We start from the raw sequence: 23,431 nt of genomic DNA on the forward strand, positions 1-23,431 counted from the left end.
GAACGTATCCGAGCTTATATGAAATTTGTTAAAATTAAATTATAGATTAAAATATATTTTTCGCCTCTATAAACATCAAAATGTTCAAAATCCATCCTTACAAATTTTTTAGTCTTCTTTTCCTTCTCAAAAAATTAAAATGTTATTTTTTAGTTTGAAAGTAAGTTCAGGTATCCTAATTCACCCCTCTCTTCGTGATTAGCATGATTGACAGAGAAGATAAAGAAAGAGGTTAAAAAAGAAAGATTTACAAATTTGTGAGCAATTTTTTACATGTTCTTCAACCCTAAAAACCACTTATTCACATAGTGATCAACCAATAAAATAGTGACACATAAGTTCAGATACCCAAATTTATGTTTGGACAAAAAAGTAATAGATTTTAATTTTTTGAGGACGAAAAAAGGACTCAAAATTTAACAACAACAGATTCCGAACATTTAAGTTCAATATCCGAATTTATGTTTGGACAAAAAAGTAACAGATTTTAATTGTTTGAGGACGAAAAAAGAACTCAAAACTTAACATTGTGAACATTTTGATATTTATAGGGACGAAAAATATATTTTAATTTATAATTTAATTTTTTTAAATGTAGATTCAAATTTGTTAAAATTAGAGTCAGTGTAAAAAAATAACATATTTCAATTTTATAAGGTTGAAAAATATATCAAAAAATTTGTAAGAATAGATTTCAAATTTTTTAATATTTATAGTGATGAAAAAAATATTTTAGTCCATAATATAACATAAGAGATTAATAATGATGTTGTATATGGTGATAAAGAGGTTTTTTTGGTCTTCTAGTCTTTTTTTTTAATCAATGAGAAAATAGGTCTTTTCTTTTTTATTAATACAAGAATTTTTTTAAAAAATATTATAAAAATTAACAAAATTATTTTGGAATTGAATGTTACATTATCATGACATAATTTTTTTCTCATAATATAATACAACTAACTTTTCTTAATATATCCGAATAACTCTTTAATTAAATAGTTTTATAAAAAAAATTAAGAACTGTACAGTTTCCTTCTTGTCCACTTGTTACATTTTTTAAAATGATATTCTAACATTTCTTTAATATATAAAATTTAGTTCAACAAATCAAACTATAAAAGAATGAGTAGTTAAAATCCCGACAATCCCTTTAAAATATTATATGTTGAACGACAATAAAGTATAAAACAATTGTATTTAATGGAGTAAAATATGTTTACTTTCACCGGCTACCGACAATTGCGAAAAGTAACAAGCGATTATATATTTTAATTAATGTTTTAGTAACTAAAAGGAAAAATACGATAAAATGGGAAGAGTAACAAGATAAGGAAAAATGTTTTAATTTTAATTTTCGCAGATAGTTAATTTGAATATTTTTATTATATTAATGAAAAATTATTATAAATACATTTTTTAAAATCATTATTGTAAAAATTAATATTTGTATAATATATAATAACTGATAAATAAGATAATGTAAATATCCTATCACTATTAATAAACTCTTATTATTTTTATTTTTTTTTTTTAAAGGACAAAATTAAATCCGTCGGACATCTTCTGCCACCGATAAATTTGGAGTCGTCTTATTTTGTCTTTGACTTTGGTCTATCTAAATCATAAGGAATTAAAACAAGGGAACAAAACTTATATCAAAATGTCAGCTGACAAGTGTCAACTTTCTGTTCGCAGGACATAACATGAAATAGCAATTTCGCAACCAACTTATTTATCTAATTAATTTAATTTAATGAATTTTTATTTTAAAGATTTAATTGTATACTTTATTAAAATAAGTTAAGAAACTATTATATAGAATTTATTAAAATATTAAAATAAATTAAAAAAGTACGTGAAGATCACAATTTTTTATAAAACTAAATAAACCTTTTAAAATGTTTTTTTAAGTGTGTCTTCAGGTGAAAAAGATTTACAAATTTAATTTAAAATTAAATAGATTAATTTATAAAATCAGTTAAAAAGAAAAAATATAATAAAATTAATATAGATTTTTAATTCAATAAATTACACAAAAGTTACTCCCTACGGACCACAACTATTAATGTTTAATATTGATGTACACATTTTAAGAAATGTTTAATCCTAACCATAAATTACATAGTTTTTCTAAATACCCTCATTTAGTATATATGTTAAAGAAAGTAATTAATTAAATTTTAAAAATTTGTAAAATATCAATAGTTTAAAAAAAACATCAATGATTTTACTTTTAGAATAAAAATAAGTAGTTAAAACATCAATTACTTTTTATTAAAATCACATCTAATAATTTATTTTGTCATGTTATAAATATGAAGTATGCATAAGTTATGTTGATAAATAATTTTTGTTAGAAAATATGAGAGGTCATTTTAATGAGGTTTCATTTTTTCATTTATAATAATTATTTATTTTTTGGAAGGAAGATATCTTTATAGTCAAATGTCATAGGGTTAACTTTCTAGATGTAGATATCAATAAAGTGAGTTTTAACTCTCCTAATAGAGTTTTTTTTCATACTTACAATTAGGAAATCAAACAAACCTCTGTCATCATGCTTAAAGAACTTAGTCATTTACTAACTATCTTGATTAGGATAATTGAAGTTGATATCTTATTTAAAATATTCAAATTAATAGTTGATACCTTATTTAAAATATTCAAATTAATTTTACTCCTACCAACACTTTTTTCATCCACGTTTGATCACATTTAATACAATGGTCAAATATTCTTCTAAACATGAGTGTATATGGAAACATTTTCTTACACGTTGTTTGAATATAAAAATATAAACAAAAGAAAAGAAAAGGAATGATATAAACTAAAAATAGAGAAAATGAATAAATTTTACAAATTATTTGGTTTGATTGTAAATAGAGAAAATTACTTAACTCAATGTGTTATTTAAAAGATTTTACCTAGTTTCATTTGCACTAACACTTTTTTCATCCAGATTTAATCATATTTAAAAGAATGGTCAAATATTTTTATAAACACAAGTGTAAATGGAAACATTTTCCTACACACCGTTTGAATATAAAAAGGAAAAAAAAAAAGAAAAGAAAGGAAAGGAAAGATAAAAGTTGGAAAGGGAGAAAATAAAGAGAAAATGAATAAATTTTACATATTATTTTGGTTAGTTTGAAAATAGAGAAAAGTAAAAAATATTTTTTTCTATACTTATTTATTTAGATAAAAAATAATTATAAATCCATTTTACAAATAACTAGTGTTAATATAAAAGAAAAGTAACAATTAAGAAATTTTATAAATTTTAATAAAAAATTATTTTCTCTTTAGTTTTCCTTGTTGGGGTGAAATAAAAGTTTTTTAAGTTGGTTATCGTGACTTCTTTTCTTTCTTTGCCTTTTCTAAATTGCAACCAAAAGATTGATTTTTTTTTATTCTTTTCTCTACAAAATTAAATACAGTGTTAAGAGTTTTAAAATTAATGTTTGGATAGAGTGACCTTAGCACCAAAAACATCCTAAATTAAAAAATGTAGTTATACTGTTATAGGCATGGTGCACGGTAGTTCTATTCGTTGAGTAACGTACGTATGCGAGTTTTATAAATTCTTTATTTCTTAAGTTCAATTCCTATAAATATATACATATATATAATATTAGTGGTATTATATTTATTTTCAAAGCGAAGTATTTTTCCTATGATTGAATGATTCCTTTCTTACAGTAATATATTCTACTAAAGGGTAGTCATAATATAATTTGGAGGAACATGTTGTGAGCCTTTAATAAGATCCCTGTCTAAACTAAAGCTGTTAATGGAATATACAGTACTGTATTATACTCCTATATTCAGTCCCACCTGAATGTTTGTATCAATCAAATGTGGCTATATTCCATTTATCCTCATACGGAAGGATGATAATTTTCATTATGCTTATACCGAATGTACCCTAATCGGGTCATATAACGTGTCTTATGAAGTATATGTCATTATCAATATCGGAAAGGAATCCAAGTCCTGATATGTGTTTTACAAGTTACTTTGGTCCTTAAAAATGTGAGTGTAATATTTAATTGGGAAAAAGAAAGCGATATATCTCAATATAATTAACTATTTTAAAAGTTTCTGAAAAAGGCATTTTAATTACAGGGTTTTAAAACAGTGAAAGCAGCACCTGGTTCCACAAAAACAGAGACGTGCGCAAAATATACAGTGACATAATATATGAAAATAAATATTGAAATCTCATAGTCAACATTCTTCGCTAATAAACTCATATTAATTTCAAGTAAACATGTGTAGGATAAACTATAAAGAGTTGATCGAACAGTTGTACAGGCTACCGGATTGTTCGTATTACTTGGTTGCCAAGCCTTCAAACTTTCTTAATCCGTACGAAAACAAACGGTAAACCCTGACAAGCAAACAAGTCAGTCTTCATTTCAAATCAGAACAGACATGTAATTTTCTATATGTCCTCGTCCTGAATCTGATGTTTGAAATTTCGGAGAGTTTTCAAAGACAAATGCGTCACATTGATGCGGGATGCAAAACACATTCATGCACACACCTACACATGTTATGCTCGGGTATTTGAATTAAGTGCACAAGCTATACAAGGGTCTTCTTAATTACTTTTCTTATAATATTGATTAAGAAATTATAAGAAAAAATTATTTATTATAAAAATCATAAGATAATATAAAGAAAGTCTTAAGTAACATAATTTTGTGCATTTTAATAAAAAAAATTAATTTTTTAATCAGTACTTTTCTAATGTCCCAAGTATATTGGTTAGCATTTACCTTTATATAATGGGGTTGGATTTGCTTGGCGTATGGAGTGATTAATTGTGGAGTTAATGCAATTTCCTGGCAATAAATTACTAAGTAGGAAAACATTCAGTGAAGAAATGACATTTGGATTAGGCGCACCTGGGGATTGACTCTAAGGTCGTGGGAAGCTTATTTATCCAGCCACCTATGCTGATTGGAGCTTATTTTATATTTCCATCAAGTTAGGACTCTCACTTATCAACATGGATCTGTATATTCTCCAAACTGATTTACCAGGAATTTCAGTTCATTTGCTTCAGGATTTTGTTTAAGAAACGAGGATTAATTTTAAACTTGAGAAAGTTTAGAAACACACTCTAAAAGCATTTGCAATATAGATATTATCCCGAACAGTTTCTATTTGGAATCGGTTTCTAGCTAGAAGATGTCATTGGAATCGGTTCCTTCTTATACTTCATAGCTCACTTGCATAAAAGATAGTATTTAGGTTTAATACTATATATCATATATGTAATAGGTAGGAAGAATTGTAAGCACTTGATTAAAGGGAAAAGTTGCATGTGGTATCAGCAAATATGTGGTCTGGTCTCCCCCCCAAGGCAATTTTTGCTGAAGTGAATTCTGATGGAGCATGTTCCTATCAGCAAAATATAGCGTCAGCTGGTGTTATCATCAGGGATAGTAATGGGCAATTTATTTCTGCCTTCTGTTATGTACAGGGACCAGAGCACAGAACAAAATGCAGAAGTAAATGAAGAAGAAGAAACAGAGCAAAATGCAGAACCAAACGAAGGAGAAGAAAAAAGGACAAAAAAGGAAAATTTATAGGCCTCGATACCTTGAGGATTATGTGGCACGGTGAAGCTGAGCTGGCAGTGGTGCAGCAACATTCTAGAATTAGAATCTGATAGAGATTCCTGGCCGTTATGGGTTGTCCCCCGTTAGCAGTGCAAGTTGAATTTCCTCCAAGGCATACAATGCCAAAATCTGTTAGAATTTTATCTTCTAGAATTGTAGCAGAACATCTATAAATATGGAAGCAATGTAATTCTAACGGGGAAGCAATGATAATCAGAAATTTCCTCTCCTTAATCTCTCTTTCTGGAGGAATCCTAGGCCTCGAACTCTAGGATCATAACAACTTCTCTGCTCAATTGTGAGAATGCTCCGTGTTCATAACTCATAGCAGAATTCTGGGCAATCTATTTGATAGTGGAGTTAGCTTTATCAAGAGGGTTCCAAAATCTTGAGGTGGAGAGTGATTCTCAAGTGGCAATTCATCTCATAAATACTGTATGTCGGCTGTCTGCATTTACACCAATGTTTCCAACTTGTTCGTGTCATACTTAATCTTGATGCTAGTAGAGCTTCTGTTGTTTTGTGGTCCCATACTCCCATGTTTGAAGAGGTGTTAGCTAATTAATTCACTTGCCAAGTTTGGCTTATCTTTAGATCAGCGCATGAAGACCATAGAGGATGATGCTAGAACTGTTTTTAGGCGTTAGTTGTTTTGGCCGTTGGACCCTCTTTCAGTTTTTCTTGACCAAAAAATAGAGAAAACTTACATGAACGTGTACTATGATAATCAAATTATAGTTTATCCCTTCTAATATCACTTTTAGAATTCATTCCCTTCAATATTTTTTGTCATTTAATCTTCTTTTTTTTTTAACTATAGACTAGACTAAAATCATTAACTTATTCATCATGGTTAACAGTGATTTCATGAAATCCTTAGTTTAGGTTCAACATTGTACTGTATTTTTCATTTTCTTAGATAAAAAAGGAATGAAGCTAAGCATTTCCATCTTCGTAGATTGAAAGGTTGAGCTTTTTTCTCTAGACAGAATGACTGATTCTTTAACATCAGTTAAATCAAAGATAAGATTTAATGCTCTGACGTCTACTTCTGCATATATTCCTTTTTCAAGCGGTTGCCTATGTCGTGGATGTGGAGAACCAACACTGCTAAGGATATGTTAGTCAAAATCACATCCAGGAAAAAGTAGTGTCTAATTTAGATATATAAGTTCATTATTTGTTTTTTTGTCTAATTTAGTCAACTGTTAATAATGTACTGACATTAAGTTTACGGCTGTCAATTAAATATGTTGAATTGTTAGATATGTAAGTACTGAACAAACTACACATTGAAAGACACTAACATAACTTTTGTTTTTCCTTATCATATAAAACAACAAACATGAGCTAGTGAGATTGAAGGAGACGTACTAATAGTTGTGTGTAGGACAAGATTTTTGTAATTTGGAATAAATAATGTTGGAGGCCTATGCTATGCCGGTACCCAACAAGAGGAAGCATATAGAATTCGTCCCTTCCAACCTTGTAGCACCCAGTTGCCATCCACCTCAAGCAAGAAATTATTGTTGTACGCATCATCTCTCAACCTACCCTTTAATTTGTCAATGATTCGTTGATCCAGAGGAAGCGGCCTAAACCCATTTCTCATGTTCCGAAGCTGCCATTGCTTGTATGTCTGAGGCCTCTCAACCCTCTCACAACCTTCACAAGCTATGATGTTCATTATCTCCCGTCCAAACAACTCCTTCTCATACATCAACCTTATGGGGTCTTCACGACCAACGTTGGTGTCAAGCATGTTAAACAATGCAGAGTAATGATAGAGAGCCTCACGGAAACGTGAAACAAAGAACGGTACATCATATGATCCATTGACAATGCCATGCACAAATATGTCAGGATTAGCTTTCTTAATCAACTTCAGAACAGCATCCCTGGGATTATTCAACACCACGGTCTCGTCAAGTAGATGCTCAAACTGAAACAAGCAGTTCACAGCCACAAATTCGTCTGTCTCTATCTTGAGGTCCTCAACTCTGATGGTGTCCCATCTCTGTGCAATAGCATGGAACTCAAATGGAAGATTGAAACGCTTGCAATAATTTGCAAGTCTGCGCCCTGTTTCGAGCACCCTCTCTTGTGGTCTTAAACCAGGTTGTGGCACATCTATCCCCGTGATCCGAAGTTTGGGTGGCCCACCAGGGCGTCTTGATAGACGGCTGATAAGTGCAGGCCATTTGAAGCCATAGCGGATGCCAAAGTCTATGATGTGAATTGTTTTTGCATCCTCACTTAAGTTGCAAATTGAATTGTTGGCAAAAATGACTGCTAGCTTTTCAAATGGGCATATTGAAAGATATACACGGTAAGCTTTTACCATGTCTTTGGCAGAAGTTCTTTTGGAGGATAGAAGAACACTATAAAACTGGTAACCCGTTCCATCCAAACGTGCTTCAAGGGCATTTCCAAAGTAATGTGCTAGCCTCTGAGTCTCATCCCCTATTGGAGAAGAATGCTGCTTAATCTGCATCACTAACTGCTTAGCAAATGAAGGACTACTACCGGAAGCAACAGCCTGTGCACATAGCATCAACAGTGTCCCAAGATCCACAACTTCCTCATCACTTTTGCTAGCATCTCCACCAAACATGTTCGTTAATATTGTTTCATGGGTTGTGTCAGGAGGTACCCCTTTTCCTAAGCCAGTGCCTAATAGTACTTTATCAAACAATTCGGATAGCTCACTGTCATCCATGTATGGTGCCGATTGCTTCCTGCTTCTTCCATCTGCTTCATACTCTTCCCGCTGCCTTTGTTTCCTTCCTGCCAGAAAAGGCTCTCCTTCTGCTTCTGTCTTAATTAGCATCTGCGGAGGTGGAGTTTTTGTCTTTGTGAAAGAAGAGGAAAAGGCTGTGTTGTTCGGGTCAACATTAATATTGAATGGAGTAGTGTGTAGAGGAAGGAAACGGGTACCTTGGTCTACACCTCTCTCAAATTGTTGTAGAAATGCTGAATCAGAAATTTCAGCGAGGGGATTGTCGAAGAATCCAAGTGTAGTACTGATTGAAGATTGGGTTGAATTTGAGTGGAAAAAAAAGTTATGAGGAATAGGAAAAGTAGAGTGTGGAAGTAGAGGGGGAAGGCTTCTGAAGGGAGAGTCGGCGGAGCTGCTAGTACTGTTAGTGCTGCAGCTACTACTAGAATCACTTGAGGAAACGGAGAGACTTTGCTCAGGACTCTGATGATGGGGGGAGGAAGATGAAGGAGGGTAGTTGTGAGTGATAACTTGATAAAATGATCTCTCAGTGTGTTGGAGGGCCAAGGAATCATGGAAAATACTGTAACTCTCCTGGGTGTCGTCTTCCATGAGCATTTGCTTTATGTAGCTAAAGAGAGCGGAGGAGGAATCAGTGTCGTCCAAAGGACACTCTTGATCAGTATTGATGCTGGAGACTGCTCTTCTATCCATCTATCTACAAGGAGCAAGTTAATTAAATGTTTTGATCTTGACGTATGCCATAGAAATGAATGAAAACAAAAAATTGACTAAGGAGTACCAAAGGAAGCAGCCAGCAGCTGTAGGAGGTTCTTGTGTGGTTAGGAAAGGAATGTGTATCTGGAAAATTATTTTCCAAACAAGTGCCATTAAACTCCTCTCTTTTGATGTGTATCCCACTCCCACTCCCACTCTTCGCTGAAAACGACCCGTTACAATTATAGAGGCTATAGACAAGGACCCGCAAGTCTATTATAAAAAAAATAATCCAGGAAATCAAGAGGATTAAGGAGAGACTTTTTTTATATCCTAAAAAACATGATTCTGCCAAAATTAATTATGATTCATAAAAATTGTGTAAAATATCTTAATACGTTACTTAAAAATTAAAAATTTATGTAAAATAAGTAATTAAAATTTTTCCACCGCGGGAAAAAGTTGGATTTTTATCCCCTTGTTTTTATGACATAATCAATAATTCATTTCTTTTTCAATTAAGTCCTGCTCTAATTTCTTTAGGGTTATTATTTCTTTGGTAGCTCAACACATATACTCTTTTTCTCGCTTGTTTTTATAGCGCAACAAGAAATATTTTTGCAGAAAAATAACTTAAAATTGATTCTGGAGAATCATAATTTCCTAACTCGTGTTTGCTTCCAACATTACCCAATTGTACTTGCACTTGTATGGAGTTTGGAGTTCAACAGAGTTCAGTTCATCAAAGCATATGCTGTAGAGAAACTGAGAGAAAAGAAAAAAAAAAAACTGATTCGTAATACAGTCTATCGAAAATATAATTCCTAGTTTTCTTATAAAAATGTGCAAGTATTAGTTTTTTAATCTCAATCCTTGATTTAATCCAAGGGTCTATAATTGGACTAGATCCGTGGTGAGAGTGTGCAGGAGAGGATCCCTCACGGAATATGGGAAAACAATTTAAATAATAAAACATGTATTGTCTCTAACAATACATCTTATCTTATTAAATATAAAATCTTATATATACTTATAAAATTAAATATTAAAATATCAATAACAATATTAATTATTAAACATTTTTTTATATTTTTTATAACTTATAGGTGTTTAAACAAAATTGTAAGAAAATATTAACATGTAAGGTGAAATAAATTCTGTAACATAACTTTAACAAATGATGTCTATAAACTAATGATAAAATAAGAGCGTGTTTGGTTATGCGTTTTTCATCCTCAAATGTGCATCTTCACTTGTCAAACGTGAAAAAATGATTGACCAACATGTGTGGATATTCCAGTAAACATAATTGTGTCACACAAAATCGATTTTGTGGTGAAGCTACTCTGGGTAGCTCCTGCTTCAAGGGAGAATGATTTATAACTTTGGGTTTGATTTTTTCTCATTTTGTCCTTCATTTTTCTCAAGCTGTGTGTGTTTGTGATCGAGTTGTGTGGGTTTAATTTTATCCTGTTATCAATAAAACATTTGCTCTGCTTATAAGAAAATTGCACTTGACACTTTGCACATAAAAAATATACATTATCAACGAGTTGGTACCAGTAGTACCTTAAAAGCTTACAAAATTATGTAGATCACATAACAAAGTTCATTACCCTAGATGTTAATACCCTTCCCGTTTAGTAATTACGAACAAAGAACCAAAAAGAGCCTAAAAGCTTTTGTTTGCATTAGTTTCAAGCCACCCAATAACTTGCGTGTTTGGCATATGAAAATATGATGGAGCACTCCCTGGGTACCATGGTACCTAAGTATTTATTGGTGGTTGGTGGTCGTTGAATGAGTATTTATTTTCATTTGTTGATAAGTTTGTCATCATTGTGGCACGCAAAAAAGGAAATATATTATGATAACACCTTTCCTTATGTAGTATGGGTTGCATTAGTATCCAAGTGTTACAACCCAATGTATCATTCGTTGGTGAAAATGCGGATAATATTTGTTAATCTTTAGCTTTAATAATCATGTATATGTTCATTTCTCTATTTATTAACCCTCCTCCATTCATTCTGGTCTTTAAAAGGAGCATTCGTCCTCCTTTGTTTTTAATGCTAAAAAGAAATAAATATTTTCCTTTTGTAGTATGCTCTTACATCTGGTTACATGAAATTTTCACACCCTCCTCCAGGTATTTTTGTGACTACAAATTAGTTTCAATCAAGTAAATCCTCAAATAAATTTGTTCTTCACATTTTCATTACTTTTTTTTATCAAGTAAATATTACTTGATCAATTCATATCGAGGCTTCTATATTCAGCATCAGGGACAATGAATAGAGAAGTCAATGTAGTTTCAGCCTTTTTTTTTTCGAAGTTACTCTTACAAAATATAGTTGAATGTTCAGTCCACCCTTATGGGCCTTTGAGTACATCAAATGGGATTTAGGCTATTTGTTAACTCTTCGTTACTAGACCCAAAAAAGATAATCTTGCTTTCACGTTGAACTCACGTTAAATATATTTGGTGATGGCGTGAGATGGAGATTCTTTATTTATTTATCTTTCATTTGTCCATTCAGAACAATTAAATATTAATAAATAAAATTTATTGCCATGTAACTTATGTATCATTTGCATTTTCTATGTGTCAACAGCAGTTTACTTACCTAGCTGATCTTTGGCTCTTATAAAGTTGAAGATGGATATGTAATTATACTATAAATTCACGATGAGGTTGGTGGTGGTTGTTGCCCTTCCCCTGATCTAAACTCTTTGTAACAATTTTTTTTTTATCTATGTTGTTTTCAATAAATTATATCATCAACAATTAGAATTGTTGAATTATCTTATTTGTTAATGTATACACTAAAATAAAAAAAAATGAATAAATTAATATTTTGTAATTATTCATTTCAACGAAATTTTGGTCAAAACTATATCAAAATTACTTTTTTTTAATCACTAATTTAAAACAAAAATTATTCCCTCCTGTTTATATTATGTTATTTTGGTAAATAAAATCAATCAATTCTAAATGATGCTCTGACTTGCTAACAAAACTTTAATTATTTTTGAACTCGACTTCCACACACTAAAATCTCTTTATTTATCATTCAAAAGGTATAATAATTCTTTTTTTTTGTCACCGTGATTTAGACTACGTGTAATTTTAGTCTTCTTAGGTTTTTGTTTGAATCAATTAATTAAGTTCTTCTATTTATTTATTTTTTATCAGTGGGAAGTACAAAAAACTGAAGAAACAAAAATACAATCTTAAAGAATAAATGCTAAGAGCATGACCAAGAAGCAAATCCCTCATCTGAGCTAGGCAAGAAGTCCGTGTAATTCTTAACTAAGAAAAGGATGAACCACTACAGGAAGATAATTTGTCACTGCTTCACCGTGAAGGATTTGTTACACTTGATAATGGTGCCATGAAGATGATGATAATCAGAACTAGAACTCTAGAAGATAGCAACAGTAGGGCTGAAAGAGAGTTGAATTCACAAAATCACTCTCCTATAACCCATTTCCCGAGTCAAACTTAAACCATAATAAATTGCATGGAGTTTCGTGTTAATGTTGGTAATGCTTTAAAAACCAGCAAAACCCAACAACTACTGCCCAAGGTTGTCACAGAATATCGGCATAGCCAGAAGAACCCAGATTCCCCAAAGAGCTGTCGTCAATGTTAATTTTGGTGGAGGGGACCATGCGACACACTTTATTTTGAAATTAAATCAATTTGATGTGTTCATTTTCTTCTCTAAACCCCGAATTTTTTTTTATAATCAAAATCTTTACAAATTAAAATGTTCCTTACTCAAAACTCACCAACTAAAACATCAAATTCACCAAAAAAAAGAAATCCAAACATTTTTATATAAAATCAGAATTTGAAGATATAGAAAAACTAATAGAAGGACGAATTTACTTGATTTTTAAATAAAGAGCTTAATTGGTCAAAAAAATTGAGACATGGCCAAATTAAAAGAACTAAAAATGCAACTGAGCTAAGAAAAAAAAAACGAAAAATCTTTTATATCTCAACTACTTTATGGATTAGTGTAACATGGTAGAATAATTAATAGCCAAAAATCATATAATTAGTTAATTATATAATTTTTAAAATGAAAAGTCACTAAAATTTTCAATAAAAGTAATAATTTGGTTTTGTTTCAATATATATATATATAAGTAAACCATGTAAATAGTGGTTATAACTTGTATTATGTGTACTATTATTCATTTAGAATAATATTAGCTCTTTTTTATTCATGGATAAGCTCTAGCTACACTGATTAACATTATTAGCTGCTGTGGGTCCATAATTCAATTTGCTGATAAACTTCTATCATCAACACGTGCCCCTCCACTCCAGTTACACACCGAACCTTGACTTTGGAGTGAAAACCTATGACGCAAATTCTCTATAGGCATCACCTTGTTCTAATTTTACATGATAGATAAAGTGTGACATTGTACTAAAAATCAAAGTGATAAACACACTTTGTCATAAATACAGGAAGAAGAAAAAATGATAAATGACACTTTTAACAAAGGCACGTGGTGGTGTCAAGTCCTTATTAAAGGAGAAGGCAAGGTTTTGTAGAGTGGTGCTTGAGCTGTTGCTTAGTCTGCTGCTGGGACCAATATGCGTGGGCAGTTAGGACCCTGTCCAAAAGTTCTTGGGGAACAGGCTCTCCCCTCCTTTGCTGAGGTGATATTCTTGCTGTGTGCACCAGTGTTTTCCATTTATCCTGCACTATTCCATACCCAAATCATATGCTCATACCTTTTTTCTATACTAAATTAGGGGTCATACTAATGAAAGTGACCTTTTTCTTTTCTTTTGGTTCCCATCACTATCTTACTTTGAAAAAACAAGATATGTAAAGTATGATAAATCAAGTGATTGGATACAATAGATTAGTGTGCTGAAATTAAAATTGAATCCTTCGGGTAGTGCTCGAATTCAATCCTTGACGAAAATGATTCTTTGTCAGACTTTACTTACTTCTCGACTGAACTCCAAATTAATCAGAGTTCATTTTCCCGTATGAACCGGAGTGTTAAGAAAAAAAAAATATAAAGTATGATAATTAAATTTTCATAGATCAAATTTTTGGGTGTCGTGACTGGCTGGTTAATATTGGAACCAAAGCAAGAGATCGTTAATGAAGCAATAAATAGTTTACCCAATATGCAAGCAATTGTCTTGAAACAACTACTAATTGGTTTTAAATTGAAGTTAATGGATGATGAATTGAAGAAGAAAGCGTGCCACTCAACAACGTGAGGTGTGACAGCCACGTCCTCTTCTCTTCAACAATTCATTTGAGCAAGAATAAAATCCAATACTATGCCTATGTATAAGGGTCACAAAAGGTTTTTACCTTCAAATCGACGTATGTCCGATGCTTTGCATTATCAAAAGCATGAAGTTTAACATCACGCCACCTGATTTCCACAGCCAAAAGGAAACCATATAAAGGGATTGTCAAAAGGAAATGCAAAATAAATAAATCTCCCAGGTACTCAAGTAAGGCAAAAACACGATGGAAAGCCAAAATCTAAGGACAAGGTCTTACACACGTACTTTTGGAGCCATGCACGCAACTGACTCAATACAATGACTCTAAGTCGTTAAGTTGGGTCAAACAAAGGCAAAAAGTAAATCTTACCTTCCAGTTCCAAGTTTCTCAACTGCTTGAACCAATGCTTCCACTTCAGCAACAGAAAAGGGCCTACGAATTCGGCGTGGTGCGATCTCAGTTCGCTTTGACTTCTGATGCACAGGTAGTACAGCTAGTGCCTCCATACCCATTTCAGGAACAGTAATAAGTTCTTTTGAATCTGTCAAATTTTTTTCACCTGATGTGTTGATTGGAGAAGGTGCTGAGTCATGATCACTTTCAACAAGGTTACCTAAACCGGTTGCTTGATGCTCAGCTAACATGTTAGAAAAGCCCTGAATCCTCTGATGAATTGCAGCACGACTTGAAGGATACCTGAATATCAATGATCTTTTTTAGATAAAAACTGGAATGCCAATTATAGAAAAAAGGCATTTAATGCAGTATGAAAATGACTAAATGAGTTACTAAGTTAGATTTATATATTCTGCAACTCACTCACATAATTCATATAAAGTGAAGTGGGCCATCAGTTTTGATGAAGAAACAAGGAGGGACAGAGAGAGAGAGAAAGGAAAGTCGTTTATTAACGGATGGAGTTAATGTGAGGAAATTAATATTTGCAACATTTCCATAAAAACAAAACATCTCCAAGGAAAAAGGAAATGTCAACAAAAAGGCAGAGGCAGTGAAATCCAAGTAATGCATTAACGCACTCAATTGGAAGTCAAGCATTACCCTATTAAAGGCTGATGCATATCTGCACCAGGAACGCAGAGAGAATCTGTTGTAGCACATGCAGATGATCGGTTTTGTGAACAATTAGGCTCCAAGGCAAAGCCCAAAGCATCCAGGTGGTTATCATGAGAAATTCCAGTCTGAAGTAGAGTTTTACTGTCATCTCTAACCTTCTTTCCATGGAGAATCACACCCACGCGCAATCCACCTCCAAGTACAGCAGTCACTGCCTCCATCACTGTCCTCTGCAGAGCAAATTGTTGTAAGAGCTGCAGCCCAACTTATGTGAAAAATGCAATAATGATCACACCAAATGATGCAGCATGCCAAGAACACACATACAGAAGCAGATGCCACTCATCATTAACATCTGAATATGGTAGAGGATTTTTGTGTGTATGGCAGAATAGGATTTTATCATACCTTCAGGGACCCGACGGTTGCAGTTTCTGGAATCTCGATAAAAAGCTCAGGCACTCTGAATGATTTGATCCTAAGCTTCACTGGTTAAAAGAAAGACATCTTCATGTAAGAACCCCTTTGAAGACATCAGTCAAATCAAAGAGTACATAAAGAATCACTCCCTCAATCTTCCCATACCATGAGAATCTCTAGATCGTAATGCAGAGTGTCCCAAGGATGATGTTCCATGATCTGCATCAAAGATTTTAAATTTATTTAGCAACTGGTTCCTGAAACCATTCAATCAGGTGGTCAATAAAATCAATTTGAATAGAAGGAAGTCATTTAGAGTAAAACCTTTGCTCATACCAGAAGATGAACAAGAAACACTTTGGTTCGTGTCATTCTTGGGTGAATAACAAGTGTCATCACTTCTGATATATCCGTTAGAATTTGTATCAGAGCTGCTGCAGTTAAAAAGCTTCCTCTTTTTGAAAGGAATACACATTTGAGATCTTTGGCTTTTATAATAGTTCTTCCTACTGCTGTAAACTGACTTCAAATTTCCATCCAAAACTAACATGTTTTCAATTGACAAACAGATTAGTGAACAAGCAAAGAAGCATAATAAGTGAAGAAACAAGAAAGCCAGTAATTTCATATGATAAGCCTGAACTCACCACTGTTAGATAGTATATCGTGCTTGGATTCTTGAGAAACTTTATGATATTTAGAATCCAATGTTTTCTTTATTTTTCTATCATCTATACAAGTAATTTGCTTAAAGGAATTTATTTTGGTACTAGGGTGAGCATACCCAGAAAAGTTTTCGTCATCATCTCTACTATCTACTAGTACATTGTCACAACCTTTGGACAATGAGCTCTGAGGCTTGCTGTCATCATACCCAGACATCTTGGCATTGCCACATGAACTGATCAGTGCAGGAGGTTTTTCATCCAAGGGATCCTCAAAACAGCACATCCCAGTCCCAGTATCAATTGGAACCTTCCCAACCTTACCATCTTTTACTTTACTAACATCACCATCTAACTTGCAACCACTACTCTCTAGACATCCAGAGGAACCTAATTCAACTTTGCTCGCTAAATTTTCCACTCCATTGTGGCCTTTTCCATCCACCAGTCTCTCAGCAACAATCTTCTCTGAGCAACTGGAACTTGTTACTATAGAAGCAATGCATGAATGACCATCAATTTCATGTTGCAGGAGTTCCTTCAAACAGCAATTTTGATTGTATAATTGTGAAGAAATATTAGAGAAACACTTTCTGTCACTACTTCCTTCATCTGAAAGCTCAGCTTTGAATGGTTTATTTGCATCTGGGCATCCTTCTCTAACAAATTCATGCTGACATTTTCTGTCACAACTTGCTTCATCAGAAAGCTCAGTTTTGAATGGTTTATTTGCATCCTGGCATTCCACTTTAGAAAATCCATCCCTATCCTTTTCCGATGATCTATCACTGGATATGGTTGGATTCTGTTTCTCTTGCAACAAATTGTCAGCTATGGTGGCCAATAAGTCAAATGCACACATTTGATTGTCTTCCAACCTTCTTTGAAATGTAGCCCTCCTCTAGGAAATATTAAAAAAATAATACAAGGATTGGTTTAATACTCAAGTAACTAAATAGATAATACTATTAATTAGCCCCAAATGAGAAGTAAACTTATTTACCTTAGCTGATCGAGTAGCTCGGCGCTTGGTTGGCACATGATAGCCATAAAAGCTATAGTCTAACCTCTTCTGCAACACCATATCTCAGGAACCATGCCAATATAAGGATTGATCAAACATGGAACATCAGCAATCCAATAATCATAAATAAACTTGAATTCTGGATGTTTTTTACCCCACTGGTCTCAATTGGAAAGCCTGGCAGTAAAGTAAATGCTCATTAGTGATGGTTCAAATACATTAAATTGAACTTATATAAACAAATGTTTTAAGCTACTAAAGTTGTGAATGACAAAGCATATTGCCTGATAGAGACAATAAATTCTACTAATCCAATCTTCCTCTACAGCCATGCTTGGGCGTGAGGTTATCTAGTAGGGGCATCACAATAACTAGATGGAAAATAAGATTTGCTTAAATAAAGGCTCAACAGAGTCTGATGTCTCTATTGTCATGTGTTTGAAACAGGGACTAAATTCAGACATTGCTACACTGAAAGCAAATATCACCGTAATTTTTTTTGAAAAAAAGACTTACATACATCTTTCCATCCCAAAGTTTTTAATAATTATATCAAACCAATGGAAGCCGGGAACCTATCAATATTTTAGAAGAAAAAAAGTGTATTTTCCAACTTGTAAATTCAATCTTCTGTATCTTAGTATCTTGACGATAAAGGCCATTGATTAGTTATATATATATAATCATTTTACCAAATGGGAAAATAGGTGCCTAAAACTAAAAAAACCAATACCTTTGCACAGAGAAGTAAACAATAAAAATAGATTCAGATGAAGATACAATCAGTAAGCTGGGAGTAAGATACAACTTGCAAAAATAAATCCCACAAAGCATCAATTTTTGGAAAGTCCGAACGTGAAATGAAAAAGCAAAGGTAGAAAAAAAAATTGAGACATAGAAGTTAGACGAGAGCACACACAAAGAAAGGGATTCCAAAACGAGGCTAGATTCCAGACATGTTCACGAGAAGAGAACTAAACTAAATTCAGATCAAAGGAGATCTAAAATCACGGAAGAAGATCGACGTCAGAAAACAACCAATTCAACAACCAAAATCCATCACGTGCAGCTCAAAAAGAGATCAAATCATCACAAGCTCGAATTAATGAAAGGGAAACACGACATAAAAACAAGTCATGAATAGAGGAAATATCAGAGGAAACTCTGGTCGTTAGGAACTGAAAATTCGTGTCTCAGAACCACAACACAGTCCCCACATAATTTCATACGTCAAATTTCCAACTTTATCTTCCGGAATCACCAAAATCGTACGTCAAAGTGTCAAACCCCAGGGATAAACTCAATATAGTTCGAAAGGGAAAAAAAAAAACTTGCATATTTTCGAGACACGAGCCATAAAAGCTCAACAACTATCACCTCTTGGCACGGATTCTCGTTCAAAGACGAAACTTTTACTCCCAGAGAATGGAAATTTCGGCAAATTTTCGGAATTTCGAGATGGGGAATTTGTGAGAGAGAATTCAGAGCAAAAATGATTCCACCCCAGAGAAGAAAAAAAAATCTCAATTATGCAGGAAATGTTGGTTTGAGAGGGTGCCCATTTTGGAAATTGTGTTATTCTCTCATTCTGAATCTGAAATCTGAAATCTAAAATCTGAATTGTGAATCTCAAACGGATTATGATAATGTGTTGTGAATCGCTAAAAGTAAAACCCTGTGAAAACCACCAAAGATATGGCTTAAACCCCAAGAGTTTATAACATTGACCGTGTGCCAGTGTCACCGGAGCTATCGGTGATTGCAGGGAAGGGCACCGGATATAGTAGGTGGATCATAAGGCACCTAAAGACCGGTTCCACGCAATTGGATGGGTTAATGCGCCACCAGATTTCGACACGTGGCACACGTTTGGATCCTGTGGTTGCTTCTGGTCCGCACGATCGCGAAAGACGCTCGCTCCTTACATTTTCATCTTTTACTCCCTCCCGCTATAATTAATCAAGAGTTTGAAAGAGTATTCATTTAATTTGAATTTCATTTGTGTTTGTCACTTCATTACGTCTTGATCAATGAATCAATGATCATGCACAATAAAACTTTTTTTAAAAAAATATTGCATATGGTGGGTGGGGATCGTCCAAAGAAAGTGATTAGACTAGTATTTTTTAAATAAGGTTATATTATAGGTAAAATTATAATTGATTTTAACATGCATACATTGTAAAAGTTTTTGTTAGTTTTTACAATGTGAACTAATTAAAACTAATTTTTTATTAAGTAATTATTATAAAAATCTATTAAATTATTGTGTATGATAGTTTGTGATTTCATAATATTGTAAAAATCTTACATATAATTAGTACATGTATTATTTATTATGATTATGATTTTTATTTTATAAATTTAATTTGGGTTTGTATTTGAAATTTTAGATTTTTATTTAATTAATTTTCTAAATTTAACATGTTTTATTTAATTCTCTATTTTTTATTTAATTGTTTTATTATTTCTTAGTCAAAATTTTCCCTAATTTAATTCCAATGAAAATGATTATCGGTGGCATAGAGACAATGGTACGACATTTGATGATAGTTTTACGGTGATTATTAGATGCTTAAAGTGGAGAATAAGGATATGTGGCTAAATAGCAACAATTTGTAAGTAAGTATGGAAGTTTTTAGTATTGTCCATTTGAAAGATTTAGATGATAGTTTGATACTGAAATATAAAGAAAGTGTAGAATCAGTAAAAAGAACTTCCAAAATGATGTCATTTAAGGAATTTTTGTTAAATTAGGAAATAAAATAGCGTAAAGAAAAAATAACTTATATAAACAACTACTGTGAGTTGATAAAAAGTTGAAGGGAATTGTTGACATGAAAAATACTTGAACTTTTAAGTAATAAGGTAAAGAAATGCAACTGAAAGTTATATTAAATTTATAATTAGAAGGTGAAAATTATAATTTTATCCGTATTATAATTAGTAAATAGCATATGTCATTTAATCACGAAATTTTATATATAATAAATGAGTTGATTTTAACCATAGCGATTTTAAAAGCTATGTCTAACACAGTTTTTATTGATTAATTGAGTAAATATTTTTATACATTAGAAATTTTTTATGATGCATAAAAAATAAATTCTTATAATTATGGTGCAAATATTAGGTGCTGGTGGTCACATGCACACAACCCTTATAGATACTTACATTTATATAGTTATGTTTGACTTTTTTTTTTTACTTAAAAAAAGTATATTATAATTAAAATTAAAAAGAAAGGTTTTTAAAAAAATATTTCAACTATTTTCACATTTTAAAAATATTTAGAAATTCAAAAGAATTCCATTTCATTATTTTTACATTTTAATTCATCAGTGTCATTTGTTGAAGAGAGGAAAGGGAAAGAGATGTTAAGATATGTAATTTTTTTATGTTATTTCAATTTTTTTCCTTTTAAATTTACTTTTCTTTATATAAGAATTAAGCTTCTTAATTTTGAAGGGTTTTTTTTCAGATTATATTTAATCCAGTTTCTATTTTAGACGGGGAGTTTAAAAAATTAAATTAAACATTGTTACACAACTAAAAAATAGACTTTTAACATCGGTTATTAAGGTTTTTCAACATCAATTGTTAATTGATGTTGAAATTACTAACATTAATATCAATTTTTGAAAACCCGATATTAAATTAAATTATGCAACATCATATTTTTTGAAAAATTAATATTGTTTTATGCTCACCAACATATATATTTTTTTAAAATTGATGTTATCAGTAAAACACAACATTGACTTTTAAAAATAATTGATATTTTTTAGATAAGCAACATTAGATTTTTCAAAAATCAATGTTATTTTTACACAACAACATTAATCTTTCTCCAAATCGATGATTTGTTTTGAAATTTTTGTTAATATTCTATCTATTTTTTTAATTATCAACTGTAATTATATATAACACCTTTTATCATTTAAAGTTGTAAAAATTCTAATAATAAACCTAAACTTTTAAAAAGAAGTAAATAAAAACTAAATGTAATAAAATTATTTAAAAGCCAAATCAACATCTAATAGGGAAAATAAAATTTGGTGGCAGAGACTTAACCCAACACCAAGAAAATAACACCTAATATATTGGGCTAAATTATTAGCCGTCATGTCTACGGGGGGCATGCCCACGTTTAAAACAGGTGATCCAAAAACATAATCAAATTATGTCCCCAAAGAAATTATTATAAGAAAAATCTGCCAGACATTTATCGAGGCAGGGATAAATTGTAGAGTTGAGCTTTTATCTGAAGAAATTTGTTTTATAGCACAAATCTATCTGAAGAAAAATAATAAAAATATAAATAATTTGAATAAGATGATTCAAGATTCATATTTTAAATAAGTAGAGATGAAGCTTTTACTTTATCTTGTTTAAGCAAATAAATCAAACTTGACCAACTTTTTTTAAAATATCAAACTTGACAAGCATTCAACTCATTTAGATATCTAAATATTTGCATTCCATTTTTTTTTTCATTAAGAAATACAGAGAAAAACAAAACAAAAACATAAAGCTAAGACGAACGACTAAAGTTAGTGTCTATAGCTAGCAACGACAAATAACATGTGAGATAACCATGAAGGACATCTCACTCAAACTATGAAAGTCATATCATCCTAAGAGCCCTTGTTAGCAAGTTAGTCACGCAAGAATTTCCTTCTCGAAATGTGTGAATTTTAAATATTCAACTCATTTAAACATCTAAATACTTGCATTCGATGTTATATATTCAAATTCAAACTTGATATTGAATGAATAAACTTGGTGAAGCCTTGTAATAGATCGTAATTAAATTCATCTATATCTTGCATTCAATATATGTATTATGCTAAGACATTAAATGATTGGAAAAGGATTATGCGGCTGTACAACACCCAAGCCCAACCTGGCATTATGGCAGCTACATGGAGTTTTATTTATTTATTGTAATATATGATTTGAATTATATGTTATATTATGTGGATCGGTGATAATTGATCAGTGTAATAGAGAAATGTTCATATATGAGAGATGAGGTTGGTAAACCAGAAATAAAGGTGAACAAGAGAGATGAGGAGTGTGAGCAGCACGGCAGATGGTATGATTCTAATTGCAGCACAGCAGACAGACACAAATACTTATTCTTAGCATTGAATTTGAAGTCCCATCTACCCCGAGCCACTCATATGTGTTGTTTTTTACATTATAAACCGAAGCCACGATTAACAATACGAGTTTGTTGTGTTTAATTATGAAAAATCTTTTGTTTTTAATTTTAATTATAAAAAACGTCACTTTTTTCATTTTGTTTTATTTCTTAAAAAATATAAGCAAAACTAAAATTATATTATTTTCATAGTCTGAATACAAATCATTAAAGTCATAAAACAAAATAAAAATTACTTGAGATTTTTTAGTTTTTTTAAATAATAATAATAACAAACACCTTTCCCCCTCGATCTTTATTTGTTTATATGTTTGAAATTCCTTCAAAAAATTTAAATTGAAGAAACTGCAAAATGTTTACAATAACAATTTTTTTTATTAGGCATTGCAATAACAAGTTTTGAATAATTTCATGATGATTTTCGTTTTCCTCTCATTAAAAAATCTCCTAAAAAAAGGAAAAAAAATATACTTATAACATCTCCATCATATCAGTATCACTCATTACATTTCATACTTTTCTCTTTATCTTTCATTATTTGTAGAATTTATTATACAAATAGCATTATTCTTTTTTGTTTATATATATATAAAGCAAATAACATTATTCTTCCATGTTGAGAAACCAAACCATCTTTCTCATTCTCAACTTTATCCTTTTCCAAGCATAACAAAACAAGCCCAGATTTTCTCAGACCTTTACAATGCCTACCAAGGTTTTATAAAATACATACACAACA

The 23,431-nt window shown here is 31.6% G+C and overlaps 2 protein-coding genes across 6 annotated transcripts; both read right to left on the reverse strand.

The window, feature by feature from the left end:
* Nucleotides 1-6,922: 6,922 nt before the first annotated feature.
* LOC100780343 (scarecrow-like protein 14) lies at nt 6,923-9,283 on the reverse strand. Of its 2 annotated transcripts, XM_041009848.1 has the most exons (3): nt 9,152-9,224; nt 8,568-9,067; nt 6,923-8,460 (listed from the first exon to the last, which is right to left on the reverse strand). In XM_041009848.1, the coding sequence occupies exon 3, from the start codon at nt 8,458-8,460 to the stop codon at nt 7,066-7,068; it is 1,395 nt and encodes a 464-aa protein (XP_040865782.1). In that variant the 5' UTR covers nt 8,568-9,067; nt 9,152-9,224; the 3' UTR covers nt 6,923-7,065. The 2 variants fall into 2 exon arrangements, with proteins under 2 accessions (XP_040865782.1, XP_040865781.1); XM_041009847.1 differs by having other exon boundaries at nt 6,923-9,067; nt 9,152-9,283.
* Nucleotides 9,284-13,275: 3,992 nt separating this feature from the next.
* Nucleotides 13,276-19,249, reverse strand: LOC100780881 (telomere repeat-binding protein 2). Of its 4 annotated transcripts, none has more exons than XM_014768334.2 (10): nt 18,903-19,249; nt 17,505-17,702; nt 16,484-17,402; nt 16,161-16,379; nt 16,002-16,055; nt 15,825-15,904; nt 15,402-15,646; nt 14,712-15,038; nt 14,424-14,487; nt 13,276-13,792 (listed from the first exon to the last, which is right to left on the reverse strand). In XM_014768334.2, exons 2-10 carry the CDS (start codon nt 17,583-17,585, stop codon nt 13,694-13,696), a joined length of 2,088 nt encoding a protein of 695 aa, XP_014623820.1. In that variant the 5' UTR covers nt 17,586-17,702; nt 18,903-19,249; the 3' UTR covers nt 13,276-13,693. The 4 variants fall into 4 exon arrangements, with proteins under 4 accessions (XP_014623820.1, XP_006597267.1, XP_040865780.1 ...); XM_006597204.3 differs by having other exon boundaries at nt 13,276-13,787; nt 18,903-19,243; XM_041009846.1 differs by having other exon boundaries at nt 13,294-13,792; nt 16,173-16,379; nt 18,903-19,247.
* Nucleotides 19,250-23,431: the final 4,182 nt, after the last annotated feature.

The sequence above is a fragment of the Glycine max genome, chromosome 15, assembly GCF_000004515.6.
Source record: "Glycine max cultivar Williams 82 chromosome 15, Glycine_max_v4.0, whole genome shotgun sequence".
NCBI lineage: Eukaryota > Viridiplantae > Streptophyta > Magnoliopsida > Fabales > Fabaceae > Glycine > Glycine max.